General features: G+C 40.2%; 1 protein-coding gene across 1 annotated transcript in view; it reads right to left on the reverse strand.

Annotated features, from left to right (window-relative positions):
• TPX2 (TPX2 microtubule nucleation factor) overlaps positions 1 to 22141 on the reverse strand; it is a gene marked incomplete at both ends in the record, with an annotated part of 39702 nt that extends 17561 nt beyond the window's left edge. The window contains 6 exons of the mRNA XM_080716536.1: positions 627 to 748; positions 1674 to 1799; positions 2850 to 2978; positions 11797 to 11923; positions 18310 to 18429; positions 22036 to 22141. Of these exons, the coding sequence (XP_080572662.1) occupies positions 627 to 748; positions 1674 to 1799; positions 2850 to 2978; positions 11797 to 11923; positions 18310 to 18429; positions 22036 to 22141 (730 nt within the window). The remainder of the gene's footprint in view (positions 1 to 626; positions 749 to 1673; positions 1800 to 2849; positions 2979 to 11796; positions 11924 to 18309; positions 18430 to 22035) is intronic.
• Positions 22142 to 22455: the final 314 nt, after the last annotated feature.

Below are 22455 nucleotides of genomic sequence, written 5' to 3' on the forward strand. Positions count from 1 at the left end.
TTCAAAGCCAGCCTTGCTGGCTTAAGAGACCCTGTTTCCAAATAAAAATATAAAATAGGTCTGGGAGTATAGCCCGGAAGTAGAAGGGTTTCCAGGAACCTCAGCACCACCAAAAAAATAAAAAAGAAAGAAAAAAAGAAAAAAAAATTAACAATCCAATAAGAAGGGTTTTATAACCTTGATTCCACGAATAACAACTCTATACCAGAGGAAAGGAGAGCTGTGACTCCTTTCCCTCCATAGCTGCAACTAGATTTGACTTCACTCTTTCTTTCCTGTCTTAATAAAAGCAACAAATTGGCCCTCCTGACTACTTTATCTTCTGTTTCAATTCAGTTCATTCTTTCAATATAAAGAGGAGGAACAGCACGTCTAAAAAGAGCCAGTGTAAGTAAAATGTTTTGCACAATAATCATTGTAATATAAATAGAACTCACATCCAGTTATTTATATATTTGCACTGGTGACTGAATTCACAGGGGTTATATATCTTTTTATATTGACTCTTACTGAGAAAACTTTTTTTTTTTTGCTTTACAAATGTAAAAAAAAAAAAAAAAAAAAAAACCTAGTAAGATTATAAGAAGCACCTCTCATAAATTAGACTCAACCAGAGCCAAACTGACCTGTTCCTGCAAGAGCAAGTTTCTTGAATTCCTCATTCCTCTTCCGCATCTCCACCACCTCCTGCTGCATTTTCATTCTCTTTTCCAGTTCTTGCTCCTCGGTACTTTTTAGAACTTTCTGCCTAAAGGACAAATAAGTAAAAAGATAAGTGAATCCAGACATGGTGGAATATGTCTATAATCCCAGTGCTTGGGAAGCTGAGACAGGAGATCACAGGTTCAAAGCTAGCCACAGCAACAAAACAGAATCTTAGCAACCCAGTGAAAGGGCTGTGGGTATAGCTCAGAGGTAGGATGCCCCTGGGGTTGAATCCCCAGTACCACACACACACAAATAATAATAATAATTAAAAAAGAGAAGAAAGAGGCTTTCAAAATAATTCAAAAGAATTTAAGGCATTATATACACTAGTTTTGTTTTTGTTGCTTTGTGGAATTGGGGATTGAACTAGGGCATTCTGTCTGTTACGCTCCCAGCTCTATTTTGTTCTTTTATTTTGAAACATTTCATGTACTTCCTATAGGAATCGAGTCTATTTACCACTGGGGGGGAAAATGGGGTGGGGGTAAAACTGGGGATTGAAGCCAGGGGTGCTCTGCCACTGAACTACATACTCAACCATTTTTTTTCTCTTTTCAGAGACATAGAGATTTATTTAGAAAAGTAGAAAATACACATTTAAAGGGCAAAAGCTGTCTACCCAAAAGCAAAAGAGGCCTTACTGTTTATTTTGAGAATACCTAAGTCAACCAGGCGGGCCTCAAATCTGGGATCTTTCTGACTCAACCTACCAAGTCCTGAGATTAAATGTATATGCCACTGTGCCCAGCTCCTTTTTCTTTTCATACTTATTTTAAATTTGTTTTAGTAGTATATTTTTCTCACTGTTTAAGGTTTGAGCAACTTCTAGGACAATGGTAATAACTCACTTCGGCCTGCTCACAGCTTTAGGTGTTTCTCAACCTCCAAGTGCAGAGATTCCAGATGTACCCATACATTACTGTATTCTATTCCCTTTAAGTTTTAAATTGGGGGAAGAATCTTACCTTACAGGGAGTGCACAAAGCACTGCCTGTCTGCCCTTGACTTTCTCTGGAGAAGACCCATTCTTCTCAGAAGTGTCCTGGGCACTGCCTGCTTCCTCTTCTGCTGGCTTCTTTTTGTTGCTAGAACTTGAGTTCAAAAAAACACAAAATATATTCTCAATTTCCTAAAGCATATCTCACACCACTCTCCTCAACCTAATACATGTAGCTAGAAATTTCATTTATAAGATACCAAGCATGCTTGACTCACATGATTCAAAACATATAAACCAAAGGCTCCAATGTATAAACTTTGAGAAAGCCAACAGAAGTCAAGGTAAGAGTTGGCCAGTGATGGTTCAGGAGGATAAAAAGGGATATTCTATGTGTTATCATCAAATGGACAAATGGCAGACAGCTAGTTGCCTTTCTAATATCTATTCCATCTTTTTCTTGTTAATAAAAGCCCAATATGGGGGCAAGCAGCAATGTACCAAGCTAAGTATTATACTTGCTTCAATAGTCTCTACTGCACCCGAAGGATCCAAGTAGCAATCTGAACAACTAAGATATAATTTAACAGCTTCTGGGAAAAAATCTTTACTTTTCTATTTATGAGTGCAACCCCTCTTCCATTACCATATACTCCTTCTGCTCTTGAACATGGATCTGATACCTATAGACATAGCCCTATAATAACGAGGCAACAAGAACAAGGAGAGAGCAGCCATCTTGAGCAACACATATGGGGGGAAAAAGCTAAGAATCACAAATATGCTGGCCCTAGCATTGTTCAGCCACTGAACAAAGCCAACGGTAAATTACTTTTAGACTTCTGCAAAGCAAATAAATCACTACTAAACATTCTAGTTAAAAAGACTATTAACTGCAATAAAATATACTCCTGACAAAAAAACAAGAATAAACACCATATATTCAGCTTGCTTTTAGCTAGAGAAGTAAACAGAAAAATCCTATGCCAGCTAAGACTTGAACACTGCAGAACACATGTAACAATTCACCTCATCATAGTCAGTTTTAAGTTTTCCACGCTCCAGGTATAGCAGATTACAGATGTGCGCAATTTTAATTATACTGTTCCCTAAAAAGTTTAAATTAAAAAAAAAAAGTACCTTACAGGTGATACACAAGGCATAGTATGTCTGCCCTAAGCAATAAAAAGCTATGGCTACTTACACTTTCATTTTCTTGCAAGGTGGAATTTCATTGATGATTACAGGAGTGGCACATCTCTTTGCCGTCATTTGAACATGGTGTTTTCCTTTCTGCTTCAAATCCTTCTGAGCAGAGAGTCTAACAGATCTTCTATGGTAGAGGAATTGACAAAATGTAACCATACTGAGTATGTCTACAGATATGTAAATGTTCTTCAGAAATGTGAAATTATGACAAAGAGCTTCACAGAGATTAACATTAACTATATCCTCCAAATCAACCTTTCATGCCTTGATGATAGGTTTCAAAACTCAATCATGGCAGGCGTGGTGGCGCACGCTTGTAATCCCTGCGCTTGGGAGATGAGACAGGAGGATCATGCGGGTTCGAAGCCAGCCTTGCTAGCTTAAGAGACCCTGCTTCCAAATAAAGTATGTCTGGGAGTGTAGCCAGGGTTCCATCCCCAGTACCACCACCTCCCCCCCAAAAAAACCTCAATCATAAGAGTTTGCATAAAATTAATGCAACTTTATTTTATTTTTTATTTTGTGGTAATAGGAATTGCACCCAGGGGCATTCTACCTCTGAGCTACACCCCCAGCCCTATTTTGTTTGTTTGTTTGGTTTTTGTGATACTGAGGATTGAACTCAGGGGCACTTCACCTCCGAACTACATCTCCAGCCCTATTTTTTTATCCTTTATTTTGAAACAATATCTCACTAAGTTGGGGGGGGAACCTCACTAAGTAGCAGAAGCTGGCCTAGAACCTGTGAACCTCCTGTCTCCACCTCCCAAGTACTGGGATTACAAGTGTATGCCACCATGCTGGCCAATGTTTTAATTTTAAAATGGGGTCTCACTAACTTGCAGAGGGCCTAAGTTGCTGAGGCTGGTTGTGAACCTGAGATACTTCAGTCCCAGCCTCCCAAGTACTAAAATTAAAAGTGTGTACCATGCTGGGCGTGGTGGCACACGCTTTTAATCCCCATGCTTGAGAGGCGGAGACAGGAGGATCGTGCTGGTTCGGAACCAGCCTCGTTGGCTTAAGAGACCCTGTTTCCAAATAAAAATATAAAATAGGTCAGGGAGATGTAGCCCGGTGGTAGAAGGGCTTCCAGGAACCCCAGTACCACCAAAAAAAAAAAAAAAAGTGTGTATCACCATGCCCAGCTTATTTAATTTTAATTCTTTTGTGGAACTGGGGACTGAAAAAGGGGGATTCTGCCTCCGAGTTATACCCCCAGCCCTATTTTTTATTCTTTATTTTGAAACAGGATCCTACTAAGTTACTGAGGGCCTCGCTAAGTAGCTGGGGCTGGCTGGGAACCTACGATACTTTTTTTTTTTTTACGGGTCTGGGGATGGAACCCTGGGGCATTAGACCTCCAAGCTATACCCCCTGCCCTAGTTTTTATTCTTTAATTTGAAACTGGGTCTCACTAAGTTGCAGAGAGCCTCACTAAGTAGCTGTCTGCGAACAACGATCCTCTGGTCTCAGCCTCCCGAATGCTGGGATTACAAGCGTGCGCCACCACGCCCGGCCAATACTTGTGTCTCCACTTACAAGTGTGCACCACCACACCCAGTTTATTTTATTTTATTTTGAAACAGGGTTACACTATTTGCTGAGGGGGCTTGCTAAAGTGCTAAGGATGTCAGTAAACCTGCAATCTTCCCATCTCAGCCTCCTAAGTACTGGGATTACAGGCTTGCGCCATGACACCAACTTCTTTTTTTTTTCCTGTGGTACTGGGGGTGGAACCCGGGGCTTTTCTACCTCCAGGTTATACTTCCAGACCTTTATTTGGAAACAAGATTTCACTAAATTGCTGAAAGCCCCACTAAGTAGCTGAGGCTGTGCAATCGTTCTGTGTCAACCTCCCAAAAACTGGGATTACAAGCATGCACCACCACGCCCAACAACACCAACTTCTTCATTTTTTATTTTGTGGTCCTGGGAATGGAACCCAAGGGCATCTACCTCCAAGCTACACCTCCAGTCCATCTTTTTTTTTTTTTTTATTCTTTATTTTGAAACAGGGTCTCACTGAGTTGCAAAGGACCTCACTAAGTAGCTGAGGCTGCCCACGAACCACGATCTTCCTGTCTCAGCCTCTCAAATGCTGGGATTACAAGCGTGCATCACCATGCCCAGCTCTGACTTCTTTATATGTTGTGGATATGAAACTTTTGTATGTTTTATGTGTTACAAATAGTTTCTCCAAGCCAGGCATGGTTGTGCACGCCTGTAATCCCAGTATTTCGGAGGTGGAAACAGGAGGATCGCAAGTTCAAGTCCAGCCTCAGCAACTTGGCAAGACCCTCAGCAATCGACTCTGTTTTAAAATCAAAAATTAAATTAAATTAAATAGGACTGGGAGTATAGCTCAGTAGAATGCCCCTGGGCACAACTCCCCAGTACCAAAGAATAATAATAAAATTAATCAATGAAAAAATAGTTTAATACTAGGGCTTAGTTTTTCATTCTATGCTATTTTTTAATTAAATAAATATACTAAGCAGGGCATGGTGGAGCTTGTAATCCCAGTATTTGGGAGGCTAAGACAGGAGGATCATGTCTTGTGGACAGCCTCAGCTATTTAGTAAGGCCCTTTGCAACTCAGTGAGATCCTGATTGAAAATAAAGAAGAAAAACTAGGGCTGGGGGTGTAGCTCTGAGGTAGAATGTTCCTGGGTTCCATTCCTAATATCACAAATAAAAAATAAATGTACTAAAATGAACCTCTTCCAACCTTGTTATGTTCAGTGCTTTTTGTGTGTGTGTGTGGTACTGGGGTTCCTGGAAACCCTTCTAACTCCAGGCTACACTCCCAGACCTATTTTTTTATATATAGTTTTTGTATTTGGAAACAGGGTCTCTTACACCAGCACACCTGGCTTCGAATCTACACGATCCTCCTGTCTCCGCCTCCCAAGCGCAGGGATTACAAGCGTGCACCACCACGCCCAGCATATTCAGTGCTTTTTCTGATGCTCTTTTTAGAAAATCTTTTCCCATTTCAAGATATGAAGACATTCTTATATATTTACTAATATGAGCTTTATTATTTTAGCTTTTATATTTTAACCTATAATTCATTTACACCTGACTGTTTTATATGGAGTGAGGTGGAGAACAAGGTGCATTCCCTCCAGTCCCCAACCCTGATCGATTGTCCAAGCACTGTTTACTGAATAGAAAAAAACTCTCCCCATAGGTATGCAATACCACCTTTTACACATATCTTGTTCATATAGTGAGTCCACTGATCTTGTGGAACTTTAGGCAAATTCATAAACTTTTAACTTCTGTAACTTTATAATATGCCTTGCTATTGATTACACACCTCAAAAGTATCTAGGCTGTTCTTAGATCTTTGCAGTTCTTTTTTTTTTTTTTTTTTTTTTTTTGTACTGGAGCATTCTAACTCTGAGCTATACCCCCAACCCTATCTTATTTTCATTTGGAAACAGGGTCTCACTAAATTGCAGAGGGCCTAATTAAGTTGCTGATTTTGGATGTCAATCTGTGATCTTCCTGTCTCAAGTACTGGGATTTTTTTTTTTGTGTGTGTGTGTGTGGTACTGGAGATGGAACCCATGGGCCTTCTACCTCCAGGCTATACTCCCAGACCTATTTTATATTTTATTTGGAAACAGGGTCTCTTAATAAGCCAGCTGAGGCTGGCTTCAAACCCGCGTGATCCTCCTTTCTCAGCCTCCCAAGCATGGGGATTGCAAGAATGCGCCACCACGCCCGGCTTCAAGTACTGGGATTATAAGTGTGCACCAGAACAACCAACTGCTCTTTGAGTATCTATATCAATTTTAGCATCAACTTCTCAATGTCGAAAGTGAAAGCCATTAGAATTGCTATTGGGACTGCAATGAGTCCACAGATCAGTTAGGGAAAATAGACAAGAATAATAACATGGAGTCTCCCAATCCATTAATATGGCATATCCTTTCATTCATTAGATCTGATTTAAATTCTCAACTATTTCTGTGAAGAAGTTCTAAAGAGTAAAAATAGCAACTCTGAAGAGGAAGAATTGTGAGTTAGAGGCAGGTGTGGTGGCACACACTTGTAATCCCAGCTTTACAGAAGCTGAGACTAGAGGATCGCAATTCACAGACAGCCTCAACTACTCAGTGAGGTTATTTGCAACTCAGTGAGACCCTGTTTCAAAAGAAAGAATAAAAAAATAGGGCTGGGGATGTCACTCAGAGGTAGAATGCCCCTGAGTTCCATCCTGAATACCTTAAAAAAAAAAAAAAAAAAAGAATTTTGAGTCAGCAGCTTTTTTTGTGTTTTGTTTTTGGTGGTACTGGGGTTCCTGGAAGCCCTTCTACCTCCGAGCTACACTCCCAGACCTATTTTTTATTTTTGGAAACAGGGTCTCTTAAGCCAGCACGGCTGGCTTTGAACCTACGCGATCCTCCTGTCTCCGCCTCCCAAGCGCGGGGATTACAAGCCTGTGCCACCACGTCCGGCGAGTCAGCAGCTTTTTGACCTGCGGAAACTCCCCCAAATATGTAGCAACATAAAACTAGAGTTTCATAAAACTCCAGCAACATAAAGCCGGAGTTTCACTAACTAGAAAGATAATAGAAGACAGAAATTAAGGCCAGTAGACCAGGGGATAGTGTAAATGAGAAAGCAATATGTAAAAGAAAACTGCAAAAATCTTTTATTCTGTATTTTTTGCAGTACTGGGGATAGAACCCAGAGGCATTCTACCTCTGTGCTACCCAGCCCTATTTTTTATTCTTTATTTTTGAAACAGGGTCTCACTAAGTTGCTGAAAGCTTCACTAAATAGCTGAGGCTGGCTTCGAATCTGTGTGATCTTCCTGTCTCAGGCTCCCAAGCGCTGGTTACAAGTATGCGCCACCACACCTGGCTTATTCTTTATTTTTAAAACAGTCTCACTAAGTAGCCAAGAGCCTAACTACGTAGCTGAAGCTGGCCTTGAACCTGCTATCCTGTCTCAACTTCCCAAGACTGGAATTACAAGCACATGCCACCATGCCTGTCTTCAGAGAAAATTTTGAAAGCAACAAGAAACAGATATGACATATCACATAAAGGGAAAAAAAATTAAGATCAGTATCTGAAGACAGGCGTGGTGGCTCACACTTGTAATCCCAGTATTTGGGAGGCTGAGACAGGAGGATCACAGTTTGTATACAGCCTCAGCTACTTAGTACCTTTGCAACTCAGTGAGACACTATTTCTTTTTTTTTTTTATTGGTCTTTTTTTAATATATTTTTATTGGTGCACTGTACTCAAACATCACAATGGAACACAAGACGTGTTAGGATATCCAAGTACACATCATCCGATTAGCCTTTATCCATTCCTCATCCCATTCCTTCCCCCTCCCTCAATCCCATGTTTGATTTAGTGTTTAACATTGATATATTTGTTTATGTACATCATGTGCTATAAAGAGATTCCATCTTCCCCCATCCCATCCCCTCTAATTGGTCACCATAATTGCTCCTCCATAGGGCCCTTTCTTCAATTAGATCTCCTCCTATTACCCATTTCTTCCTAGTTTTTGCATATGTGGCAGAGCATCCAATTTTTTAATTTTCTGTGATATTTCTCTGTGCATGCCGCATTGCTAGTTCCAATCCCACTCTTGAAGGCCCCGATACTGGCCTGGTCACCCGGTAGACTCTGATTCCGGCCTCGCTGGCTCCAGTACCGGCCTTGCCTCATGGCAGGCTCTGATCCCAGCCTCGGAGGCCCCAGCACTGGCGTTGCCTTTAGGCAAGCTCCTATCCTGCCCTCGCTGGCTTCAACTACGGCCAGTGAGACCCTATTTCAAAATAAATTATAAAAAATAGGGCTGTGGGTGTAGCTCGGAGGTAGAATGCCCCTGGGTTCAATCCCCTATATCACAAAAAAATAAAAAATAAAATATTCAGTATATGACTTCATACTAAAAACAATGAAGGCCGAATGACTGGGGTGACATGTCAGTCAAAATGCCAGAAAAGAGTTGTCAGCCAACAAAACCGAACATAAATAAAAAATTAAATAAAACATGTTACATACAGACAATGGAATATTCCTCAGTCATAAAAGGAATGAAATATTAATATGGGTTACAAAATGGACAAACCTTGAAAAGGCGAATCTATGCAAGGTGAAAGAAGCCAGATACAAGCGGTCATATATTGCTTTTTTTTTTTTTTTTTTTTTTTTTGTAGTACTGGGGATGGAACCCAGGGGCATTCTACCTTTGAGCTATACTCCCAGCCCTATTATTTGTTCTTTATTTTTAAACAGGGTGTCACTAAGTTGCAAAGGGCCTCACTAAGTAGCTGGGGCTACCTGCGAACCAGGATTCTCCTGTCTCAGCTTCCCAAATGCTGGGATTACAAACGTGTGCCACCACGTCAGCTATTGTATGATTTCACATTTTCAACAGGTAAATCCATACACAGTAAATTAATGGTGAGAGGATGGAATGGAGAGTGAATGCTTAATGGTATGAGGTTTTGATTTGGAATGAAAAAGAAGTCTTGGAATTAGACAGGGGTGGTGGCTATATAATACCATAAATGTTTAAGTGGTTCTGAATTATTCACTTTACAATGGCAAATGTAGCTGGGTGAGGTGGCCCATGCTTAAAATCACAGTACTTGGGAGGCTAAGACAGGAAGACCGCGGGTTTGTGGCTAGCCCCAGCTACTTAGCAAGGTTCTTCACCAAGTTAGTGAAATCTGTTTCCAAATAAAAAGTAAAATTGGGTTGGGGGGTATAACTTGGAGGTAGAGTAACTCTTGGTTCAAACCCTAGTACCCAAAATAAATAAATAAAATAGCAAATTTGAGCTGGGTGTGGTGGCACACAGCTATAATCCCAGTACTTGGGAGGCTGAGATAGAAGGATCACACAGGTTTAAGATCAGCCTCCACAATTTAGGGAGACCCTGTTTCAAAATAAAATATAGAAAGGGCTAGGGTATAGCTTGGAGGTAGAATACCACTAGTTTTAATGCCCACCAACAAAACAAATAAATAAAATGGTAAGTTTGGAGCTGCTGATATGACTAGGACTTGCCTTGCATGTACAGAGCCTTGGATTTGATCTCCAGAAAAATATAAATAAATGTTGAATTCTATATTATATAAATTTCACCTTAATATAAAGAGTAAATGAAATTAATGTGAAATAAAGACATTTCAGGAACAAAATCTGAAAGAATCTATCAACAGCTGGCCTGCCCTATAAGAAATGCTATTAAATGTTCTTCAGGTTGGGGCCTAAACCTTGAACCAGTGTTCCCTCTATTTCAGCCTCCCAAATGCTGAGATTACAAGTGTGAGCCACCACATCCAGTTATCTTGTGAGGTTCTTATAACCTATCCCAAGTAATTAATATTAACTTTAAATCAAGTGTGAGAAGTTAAAGTATGCTTATTGTAATCTCTGGAAAAATCATTTAGAAAAAAGAAATATATATATATATCAACATCATATATGTGTATACATATATACATATGAGAAGATATATATGATATCTATATAGAGAGAGACAAGAGAAGAGATACTATACAAACATAACCATGAGAAAGTTTAAGGAGGCCTAGTCAAGAGGATCTCAGGTTCGTGGCTAGCCTCAGCTACTTCGTGAGGTCTTCCACAACTTAGTGAAACCTTGCTTTAAAATAAAGAATGAGTCCGGTGTGGTAGCCATGCTTATAATCCTTGTGCTTGGGAGGCTGAGACAGGAGGACTGCATAGGTTCGAAGCAAGCCTCAACTACGTAGTGAGGCTCTCAGCAACTTAGTGAAACCCTGTTTCCAAATAAATATAAAATGGGTCTGGGAGTATAGCCCAGAGGTAGAAAGCCCCTGATTTTTACCCCCAGTACCACAAAGAGGGGCGGGGGGAGGAAGGAAGGGTGTGCTGGGGGTATAAAATGCCCTGGATTCAATCCCTAGTACCACACACACAAAAATAGTTTAAGAAATACTGAGGAACAAACAGAAGCATTTGATATCAGAAAGATATCAGAAAGATAACAAATATATGTATACAAGCCACTAGAATCAGACTAATTCTGGTTGTTAAAAGATCTTACCAGCTGGGCGTGGTGGCGCACACTTATAATCCCCGCGCTTGGGAGGCTGAGACAGGAGGATCGCGCAGTTTCGAAGCCAGCCGCACACGCTGGCTTAGGAGACCCTGTTTCCAAATAAAAATGTAAAAATAGGTCTGGGAGTGTAGCCCGGAGGTAGAAGGGCTTCCAAGAACCCCAGTACCACCAAAAAAAAAAAAAAAAAAAATGATCTTACCTTGGCAACAAACTCAGAATCTCTAAATGCTTATGTATGAATTGACCTTATAACCTCCAATTCATTAATGTATGTGGGGCAACATAAAGAGTGTGACAAAGGCCAGGCATGGTGGCACACACCTATAAGCCTAGTATCTGGGAGGCTGAAACAAGAGGATGACAGGTTTGAGGATGATCTCAGCAATATAGAGAGCATCTCAGCAACCTAACAAGACCTTGTTTCATAAAAAGAATTTTTTTTAAAGAGCTGGGGGGCCGGGTGTGGTAGCACACACTTATAATCCCAGTACTTGGGAGACTGAGAGAAGAGGATCAAAGGTTGAAGAACAGCCTCAGCAACTTAGGGAGGCTCTCATCAAGTTAGCAAAACCATGTTTCTAAATAAAGAAGAAAACAGGGCTGGGGTGTAGCCCAGAGGTAGAATGCCCTTGGGTTCCATCCTCAGTAGTCCCCACACACACTCTTTCTCTATCTCTCTCTCTCTCTCTCTCTCTCTCTCTCATAATAATTAAAAATAGGACTGGGGGTATGGTTCAGAGGTAGAATTCTCCTGGGTTCAATTAACAGCACCACCAAAAAAACCCCAAAAGAGTGTAACACAGTATGGACACACGTACAGGAGGTGCTCTGACTAGCAACACAGTCTTACCTCTGAGGCTGAGCTGGAGTATTTCTTGATATGACTCCTTCAACTCCCAGGGAAGAACAAGCATTTGATGGAACTGAATGTTCTACAAGATTTTCTTTATCTGCTTCTTTGTAGTAAGTGTTGTCAACTGTGGAAGACCAAAAGCCAATTAACACTCAAATTCCAAGGGACTGAGTTAGAAATCTGATGTATATACATACATATATGACACAGAATTCTAGATTTAAATCATATATATCCTTCCTAAGGAATGAGATCCTTAATTCCAGTAAAATCTTAAACAGACTCCTGTTTATAAGAGCTGCTTTGCTGCTGGGCATGGTGGCACCTGCTTGTAATCCCAGTACTTGAGAGGATGAAACAGGAGGATTAGAGGTTCACAGCCAGCCTCAGCTACTCTGTAAGGCCTTCTGCAACTTAGTGAGACCCTGTTTCAAAATAAAGAATAAAAGCTGGGCGTAGTAGCACACACTTGTAATCCCTGCGCTTGGGAGGCAGAGACAGGAGGATCGCGCAGGTTTGAAGTCAGCCTCGCTGGTTTAAGAGACCCTGTTTCCAAATAAAAATGTATAAAATAGGTCTGGGAGTATAGCCCAGAGGTAGAAGGGCTTCCAGGAGCCCCAGTACCACCAAAGAAATAAAAAATTTTTAAAAAAGCATAAAAAAATAGGGCTGGGTGTAACTTGAAGTTGAATGCCCCTGGGTTCCATCCCCAGTACTGGGAAAAAAAAAAAAAAAAAAAAAAAGAAAAGAAAAAAAAAGAAAAGAAAAAGAAAGCCATACTTATAATTCCTGATACACATTAGTTTCTGTCTAATGAACTGGAAATCCTTATTTCTTTAGAAAATATTACTTATCTGTTGATACATATGACTTACCTAGTAAATTCACTAAATACTCAAGATTTATTAGGCAAGCGTCACAATTATTTTTATGTAGTAAAAAGGAATTTTGCATGTTGGCAAATTTTTGTTTTATATAATGTTTAGGCCTTTTAGGGCATAAAATTTAGAAAAAATTCTCAAATAATATTCTCGTTAGAGGTAAATGACTCTACAAGTAATATTAGGCTGAGCAATGTTCTAAAATCTAAGTTTCTAGGTTTATTTTTCAGTCAATACAAAAATGATCTAATCAAACCGGGCGTGGTAGCACACGCTTATAATCCCAGCATTCAGGAGGCTGAGACAGGAGGATCGTGGTTCACAGCCAGCCTCAGTAACTTAGCGAGGCCCTGTGCAACGAGGCCCTGTGCAACTTACTGAGACCCTGTTTCAAATAAAGAATTAAAAAAAAAAAAAAATAGGGCAGGGGGTTTGGCTCAGAGGTAGAATGCCTCTGGGTTCCATCCTCAGACCCACCAAAAAAAAAAAAAAATCTAATCAGTTACACTATTATCTGCCTCACAACTATTAAAAGAAATACTTCCCATGTTCTTATTTTAAAAACAATATTCTGGTATACATAAGGAATATAAGTATAAATTCACAAATGGAGACTGATATCCTGTTAACTTTCAGCTCAATACAACACAAATGCAGGTATTATGCATAAACAATTCAAAATTAAAGTTTATAATGGAAATGTCAACACGTCCTAACTACTATACATCACTACTGATGAGTTCCACTATACTTCAACCAAAATCAGCAGATGTGCACATAGGATAGACGACTGCTTAGAAAATTAAAGATACTATAGTTATAAATAAGAAATACAAGCTGGGCATGGTGGCACACACTTGTAATCCCAGCATTTGGGAGGCTGAGATGGGAGGATCAGTTTGTAGACAGCCTTAGCTACTTAGTGAGGCCCTTTGCAACTCAGCAGAGACCCTGTTTCAAAATAAAGAATAAAATATAGGGCAGGGAATGTAGCTTGGAAGTAGAATGCCCCTGGGTACCATCCCTAGTACCACACACACACAAACAAAAAAGAAATACATAAATACAAATATAACATAAAACTTTTAAGGGTAACAATGCCAAAGTATTAGGGCCATTTTTAAAAAAGAGAATAAGCCGGGCATGGTGGCACACACTTGTAATCCCAGCATTCACTTGTAATCCCAGCATTCGGGAGGCTGAGACCAGAGGATCGCAGTTCGTGGACAACCTCAGCTACTTAGTGAGGCCCTCTGCAACTCAGTGAGACCCGGTTTCAGGATAAAGAATAAAAAAGAGGGCAGGGGTATAGCTCGAAAGTTGAATGTCCCTGGGTTCCATCCTCAGACCTGCAAAAAATTAAAAATTTAAAAAAATATACAAAATTAAAAAAAGAGAATAGGATATGATGCAAACACATCTGATGGTATCTGTATCAGGTTTCCACTGATTTATAAAGCTATAGCTTTATAATTCTATTAAAAAGGACATTTTCTACACTGCTGTATGCAATAATTACACTGTCTGTTCCTGACTACAATGCGATCTTTAAACCCTCTCAAGGCCGGGCGTGGTGGCGCAAGCTTGTAATCCCTGCGCTTGGGAGGATGAGACAGGAGGATCGCACAGATTCGAAGCCAGCCTCAGCTACTTAGTGAGGCTCTCAGCAACTTAGTGAGACCCTGTTTCCAAATAAAATAGAAAATAGGTCTGGAAGTATAGCCCGGAGGTAGAAAGCCTCTGGGTTCCACCCTAGTACCACCAAATAAAATAAAAAATAATAATAAACCCTCTCAAGAAGATTGACGTTATCTTTGCAGGATTTCTCCCTGAAAGTCAGCTGGGCATATTTCAGCAGCCTTTAGTCCTTCAGATGCCTTGCAAAGTTCCTTAATAATCGATGATAGAGGTTCTGGGTTAATTCCTTATTCATAAAGCCATATAAAAATAGACAGTTTCCATATGTAAGACGGAATTCAAATTTCTTGAAATCTCAAGCAGAATTCATCCATAGTCCTCTCTCACCGTATTCCGATTCAACTCCACTGCTGCCCCGGCACTGCTGCCAAGAAGGCTCAAGAGGCAGGTGAAGGGTCTGACCCCAAGTCTCAATGTATTTAAGATATTTGCAGCACAAAAAGTATGTTCTTTATCCACATTAGAATTAAATCTCTTACAAAGCCAGGCATGGTGGCACACACTTGTAATCCCTGCATTCCGGAGGCTGAGACCAGAGGATGGCAGTTCACAGACAGCCTCAGCTACTTAGTGAGGCTCTCAGCAACTTAGTGAGACCCTGTTTCCAAATAAAATATAAAATAGGTCTGAAAGTATAGCCTGGAGTTGTAGAAAGCCTCTGGGTTCCACCTCCAGAACCACCAATAAATAAATAAATAAATAAATAAATTAATTAATTAAATAGGGCTGGAGATACGTCTTTGGATTTAATCCTCAGTAACACACACACGCACACACACACACACACACACACACACACACACACACACACAGGAAAACAAAATCTGCAATACTGAATAAGCTAGTGAAATTCATCTGAAGATAAAGCACTTGTAACCAAGGACATTTCACAAATGTCAAGTAAAATATGACACACTGTTCTAATTTCTCTGCCAAAAAGGATGGATACCACAGCTCAAGGTCCTAGTTCAGATCCTGAATTCAAAAGATACCTGTATATCCATGCAGCAAATCCACGCCCATGCCTACCCCCATCCCCATCCCCCGTACTCTTCTTTTTTTTTAGTGGTACTGGGGTTCCTGGAAACCCTTCTACCTCTGGGCTACACTCCCAGACCTATTTTATATATATTTTCGGAAACAGGGTCTCTTAAGCCAGAGAGGCTGGCTTCGAACCATTGGGATCCTCCTGTCTCCGCCTCCCAAAGCGTGGGAATTACAAGCATGCGCCACCACACCCGGCTCCCCCCAGTACTCTTGATAGAACCCAGGGGCATTCTACCTCTGAGCTACACCCCCAGCACTATTTTTTTTTTTATTATTTATTTTGAAACTGAGTCTCTCTAAGTTGTGGAGGGCCTCATTAAGTAGCTGAGGCTGGCCATGAACCTGTGATCCTCCATCTCAGCCTCCCAAGTGTCTCAGCCTCCCAAGTACTGAGATTACAACACCCAACATGCACCATGATCTGAAAGTTAATCTCATAGCACAGACTGCAACTAGAGATTACCACACCCAACATGCACCATGATCTGAAAGTTAATCTCATAGCACAGACTGCAACTAAACAAGTTCACTAAAAACATGGCTGTTTCTGATACAGCCCTTCTAGTTAATGATGTGATTGAGGCCAGTGTCAGAATTACCCACAGAATAATTTTCATGTGTTGTAAATTGATTATGGTGATAGCAGAACAACTCTAAATTCACTAACAAACATGAAAATGGATTATTTTAAGTAAGTGAATTATATGTGAAGTATATCAAAGTAAAGCTTTTTTTTTTTCTTTTGGCGGTTCTGGGGTGGAACCCAGGGGCTTTCCACCTCCGGGCTATACTCCCAGACCCATTTTTTATATTTTATTTGGAAACAGGGTCTCACTAAGTTGCTCAGAGTCTCATTAAGTAGCTAAGGCTGGCTTTGAACCTACACGATCCTCCTGTCTCAGCCTCCTAAGTACTGGGATTACAAGCGTGCACCACCACGCCCGGCAAGCCTATTTTTTAAAGAATAATTTAAGAGGTTTTATGACTTCTTAAAGCATGCTTCTCATGCTCTAATCAAATAGGTAACTTGCCGATTTAGTAAACACCAGATTTTTTTTTAAGGTGAGCTTTTATTTATTTATTGTGTATATATGGTACAAGGGATTGAACCCAGGGGCATTCTACCTCAGAACTACACCCCCAAGCCCTGTTGAACTTTTTTTATTTTGGTGGTACTGGGGATGGAACCCAGGGGCCTTTTACCTCTGGGCTACACTCCCAGACCTATTTTATATTTTATTTGGAAACAGGGTCTCTTAAGCCACTTGAGGATGACTTCGAATCTGCATGACCCTCCTGTCTCAGCCTCCCAAGTGCGGGGATTACAAGCATGCGCCACCAAGCCCGGCTTAAACACCAGTGTTGTTTTGTTTTGTTTTGTTTTTGGTGGTGGTCCCAGGGGCCTTCTACCTCCAGGCTACACTCCCAGACCTATTTTATATTTTATTTGGAAACAGGGTCTCTTAAGCCAGCTAAGAGCTGGCTTCAAACCTGAGCAATCCTCCTTTCTCAGCCTCCTAAGCACAGGGATTACAAGCGTGCGCCACCACACCCGGCTTAAACACCAATTTAAATATCAATAATCTTTCTTTCTCTCTCTCTCTATATATATATATTTATTTATATTTATATATATAAATATATATTTATATATAAATATAATATATATTTATATATAATATATATATTTAAATATATATATTTATTTATTTTAGTACTGGTGCTTGAACTCAGGCATTCTACCTCCAAGTTATACCCCTGGCCCTCTTTTTTATTTTTATTTTGAAACTTATCAACCTGCCATGTTGATAAGTTGTTACTTATATATCCATCCAGCAAATCCAAGTTGCTACTTGCTGAGGCTGTCCTTGAATCTATGATCATTCTATCTCAGACACCCAAGTACTGGGATTACAAACATACACCATCACACCTGGCTTTGAAAATCTTTTTACAATTATAAGAATCTCATCTATGGTGGTAAGCAGTATACTCTTTTATTTTGTTTCCAAACCAGACCCAAGTTAGGTTATATTAAATTTTGCCATAAAAATGGCAAAATTTTGCTATAAAAATGGCTGCCAGGCATATGGCACATGCTTGTAATCCCAGCGTTCAGGAAGAGGAGACTGGAGGATCGCAGTTCACAAACAGCCTCAGCTACTTAGTGAGGCCCTTTGCAACTCAGTGAGACCGTGTTTAAAAAATATAGAATAAAAATTAGGGCTGGGGGTGTCACTCAGAAATAGAATGCCCCTGGGTTCCATCCCCAGTACCACAAAATAAGTAAGTAAGTAAGTAAGTAAATAAATAAATAATAAAAGAATAAACAATAGGGCTGGAGGTGTAGCTCAGAGGTAGAATGCCCCTGGATTCCATCCCCAGAACTGCAAAAAAAAAAAAAAAAAAAAAGACAATAGTAGCTGGGCATGATGAAGCACACTTAAATCCTCAGCATTCAGAAGGCTAAAATTGTGGTTCTCAGATAGCCTCAGATACTTACTGATGCCCTTTGAACTCAGTGAGACCCTGTTTCAAAAAATAAAAGAATAAATAATAGGGCTGGAGGTATAGCTCTAAGGTAGAATGTCCTAGGTTTCATCCCCAGTGCCCCCACACACACAAAAGACAGACAATGGTTATACATTTGGCAATAAAAGTCTATATTAGCTCAACAAGCAGCACATGGTTAGTTTTACATTCATTGTAAAATGAATCGGTACATTTCATTAATAATAAACCAAAAGATAATAATAATAAAAACCAATAAATAAAAATAATAAACCAAAAGAGCACTTAAAGTAATTTCTCCTGAACCTCAGGCTTCTAATATTTGTCCCAACTTTCTGGTCAAGGATCTTTTTTCTAAGATGTTCTTTCTTACCTGGTCTCAAAGGTGTGTCACTAGCTTGAAGATTAGCTTTTCTCAAGAAAGTTTTGCTTTGAAAAAGCTCTCCTGTCCCATTTTTCCCAGGAAACTTATTCTCCAAATTGGCCTTCTCATCTGTGAAAAAGTAAAGTGGTCAACATTAAAATAATCAGCAAGAAAGCAAAACAAATCAATACCACACATTTAAAATGGGGACTAAAGCCCCTTTCCAATATTCTTCTGACTTTTTTTTAGCAAAAATGAGCAAAATTGTAGCTCAGTGGCAGAGCACTTACCTAGCAAATGTGAAGCCCTGGCTTCAATTTCTAGCACAAGGGGGAAAAAAGGAATACACATAATATATCAGAGATAGAATGAAACTATCACTAAAAAACTGGCAACATTGAACAATGTATTATAGAAAAGGAAAACTGCAGATTTGGCATTGTCTATAGCACCTTATCTTTTGCTTAACACACAAGGTCATACAAATATGATCTGGCCTTATCTACCACCTAAATACATTGTGTCCCTCTTAAAACTGTAGCCACCAAGAACTGTAGGGCTTAGGGCTTACAAGGGACATCTTATAGTCATAGAGCTTTTTCCTCAACTCAGCAGATAAGACAGGAGTGTGGAGATAGAGGAGAGCTAAGTTTTCTAAAGAAATTTTACCGTGGGTCATGCTGTGCCCAAAAGTCAGTAAAACAATAAAAGGTCCAACAGCCCAATGACAGGGCTTCAAAATGCAGTGAGATTCAGCAATAGCTAGCCTATGCATGCCCACTCTGATTATAACTGGATAAAAGAAGTCATAATTGGAAGAAAACTAGAAAGTAACCTACTAGAACTAGCTGGGCATGGTGGCCCACACTTGTAATTCCAGTACTTGAGAGGCTGAGACAGGAAGATCACAGGTTCGCAGACAGCCTCAGCTACTTAATGAGGCCCTCTGTAATGTAGTGAGACCCTGTTTCAAATTAAAGAATAAAAAATTGGGCAAGGGATGTAGCTCGGAGGTCAAATGCCTCTGGGTTCCATCCCCAGACCCACACACACAAAAAAAGAATATATTTGGGAGGCTGAGACAGGAGGATCGAAGTTTAACAACAGTCTTAGCTACTTAGTGAGGATCTTTGCAACTCAGTGAGACCCTGCTTCAAAATAAAGAATAAAATCTAAGGCTGGGGGTGTAGCTCGAAGGTAGAATGCCCCTGGCTTTCATCCCCAGTATTGAAAAAATAAAAATTAAAAATAAAAGCCGGCATGGTGGCACACGCTTATAATCCCAGTACTTGGAAGGCTAAGACAGGAGGATTGCGTAGGTTTGAAGTCCACCTCGGCTACTTACTGAGGCTCTCAGCAACTCAGTGAGTCCTCATTCCCAACTAAAGAATAAAATATAGGGCTGGGAGTGTAGCTCGGAGGTAGAATGCCCCTGGGTTCCATCCCCAGTACCACACAAAAAATAAAGCCAGGCGTGGTGGCACACTTGGGAGGCTGAGACAGGAGGATCATGGATTTGCAGACAGCCTCAGCTACTTAGTGAGGCCCTCTGTAAGGTAGTGAGACTCTGTTTCAAAATAAAGAATCAAAAATAAGGCTGGAAGTAGAATGTCCCTGGGTTCCATCCCCAGTACCGCAAAAAGGAAGGAAGGAAGGAAGGAAGGAAGGAAGGAAGGAAGGAAGGAAGGAAGGAAGGAAGGAAGGAAGGAAGTGAGTTGGGTATTTAGCTCAGAGGTAGCATACCTGTGGGTTCATTCTCCAGTTTCACACACACACACACAAAAGGTAATATACTAAAACTTAGTTTTGAAAGATTGTGAAATTTTTTTCTTCCAAATTATACTTAATAGTATTGTTATGCTAATATTTCTACATTTTTTTTAGGAAAAAAAAAAAAAACTTGGAAAAAGAAACCCTCAGATAGCCAACGCACTTCCCCCAGATTCCAATGGAGCAAGGATATGGGAAAAACCACCCTACAACAGTTAGACTTCTTATATACCCTCCTCCTAAACCATTTTCAGTAGACTCCTCTTTTCAGGATTCCCTATTAGATACCACTCAATTCCTTTTCCAAGAAATTGCCAGGTGTTATCACATTTGGATACTATACTGTAAGTGGTAAGTGTGACTACACATAGACTCGTTTTTGTCCTGAATGTATATTGATATGGATTTCTTTTAACAAAGAGGATAAAGACATGAGAAAGAATAAAATGAAAGGAATCGTGGCAGTGCACACTTGTAATCACAATACCTGGGAGGCTAAGACAGAAGGATTACAGGTTCACTGCCAGCCTTAACAAATTATCAAGGCCCTCCGTAACTTAGTGAGATCCTGTTTCAAAATGAAATATAAAAAGCCGGGTGTGGTGGCGCACGCTTGTAATCCCAGCATTTGGGAGGCTGAAACAGGATCGTGGTTTTCAGATAGCTTCAGCTACTTAGTGAAGCCCTTCACAACTCAGTGAGATAGGAGGATCTCTTGATCCCAGGAGTTTAAAGATAGTTCAAGCAACACAGTGAAACCCCATCTAAAAAAATAAATAGCTGGGCACAGTGGTGCATGCCCATGCCCAGTACTTTGGAGACTGAAACAGGAAGATCATAGGTTTGAAGGTATCCTCAGCAATTTAGTGAGAACCTCTGTCAAAATAAAAGAATAAGATCTAGGCATGGTGGCACACGCTGTGTAATCCCTGCACTTGGGAGGCTGAGACAGGAGGATCACACAGGTTCGAAGCCAGCCTTAGCTACTTAGTGAGGCACTCAGCAACTGAGTGAGACCCTGTTTCCAAATAAAAATATAAACTATGTCTGGGAGTATAGCCCAGAGGTAGAAAGCCCCTGGGTTCCACTCCCAATACCACTTAAAAAAAAAAAAGAAAAAGAAAAAAGAAAGACCTCTGGGCTATACTCCCAGACCTATTTTATATTTTATTTGGAAACAGGGTCTCACTAAGTTGCTGAGAGCCTCACTAAGTAGCTGAGGCTGGCTTCAAACCCATGTGATCCTCCTGTCTCAGCCTCCCAAGCACTGGGATTACAAGCATGGGCCACCACGCCCGGCCTGTCACAAATCTTATAAAAAAAAAAAAAAAATTATGAGTAGACACATTCAGTTAAAACCTATTTAGTTTCAAAAGTCAAAGTCAAGCCAGGCATAGTGGCCCATACTTGTAATTTCAGTACTTGGGAGGCTGAGACAAAAGTATTCCAGGTTCAAGGACAGCTTCGGTAAGTAGTGAGACTCTCATTAACCTAGTAAGAACCTGTTTCAAAATAAGAATAGAACAATGCTGGGAGTGTAGCTTGGAAGTATAATGCCCCTGGGTTCAATCCCCAGAACCACACACAAAAGAAGTCAAAGTCAACTGTATTTGTTTCTTTTCTTTCTTTTTTTGGTACTGAGGAATGAACCCAGGGGCTTTCCACCTCTGAACTATAACCCCAGCTTTTTACATTTTTTATTTTGATACAGGGTGTTGCTAAGTTGCTGAGACTATGGCCCTGCTTCCCTCCTGAATCAGCCTCCCAATTACTGGGAACACAGATGTGCACCACACCTGTCAATTTTATCTCTATCAAATTATGGATGAAAAAGGTGCCTTGGTAGAGAAAGGAGTTTATATTCTAGTTGTTTTCTTCCAAGCTTTAATCCAGCTTATATTTGAAAAGTCCTCAGCACAAAGCAAGCCACTAATCCTTAAATGACCAGAGAAAGCAGATACTTACCAAACCATGAATCTATGTTTTCAGTATCTTCCTCATCATCCAAAGATGTAAAATTAATGAAGTTCGTGGGTGCATCAAAAGTGTAAGTGCTTTTAACTTGTGACATTGTTCCACAGAAGAGCAGGGTTTTCCCAGTATTTGTACCACTTTTCAACAGGTCACCTTCAGAGTAAAGAAAAGATTCAGAAATTTGGTTGCACATCAATTGCACAGATTCCTTAGCAACTACTTTAGTTTTACTACCATTTGCAATTTAGAAAATTATAGACAATATGTATCATTTTTATCAAATCAACCTAAAATTTAATGTTTTTGGCAATTTGAAGGTAAATGTTTGGAATTAGAAAGAAAGGTTTGGGCCAGGAGTAGTGGCCAACACCTATAATCTCATAACTTGGGAAACTGAGAAAAAAGGATCCC

This window comes from Muscardinus avellanarius (assembly GCF_963383645.1).
Source record: "Muscardinus avellanarius genome assembly, chromosome: 19".
NCBI lineage: Eukaryota > Metazoa > Chordata > Mammalia > Rodentia > Gliridae > Muscardinus > Muscardinus avellanarius.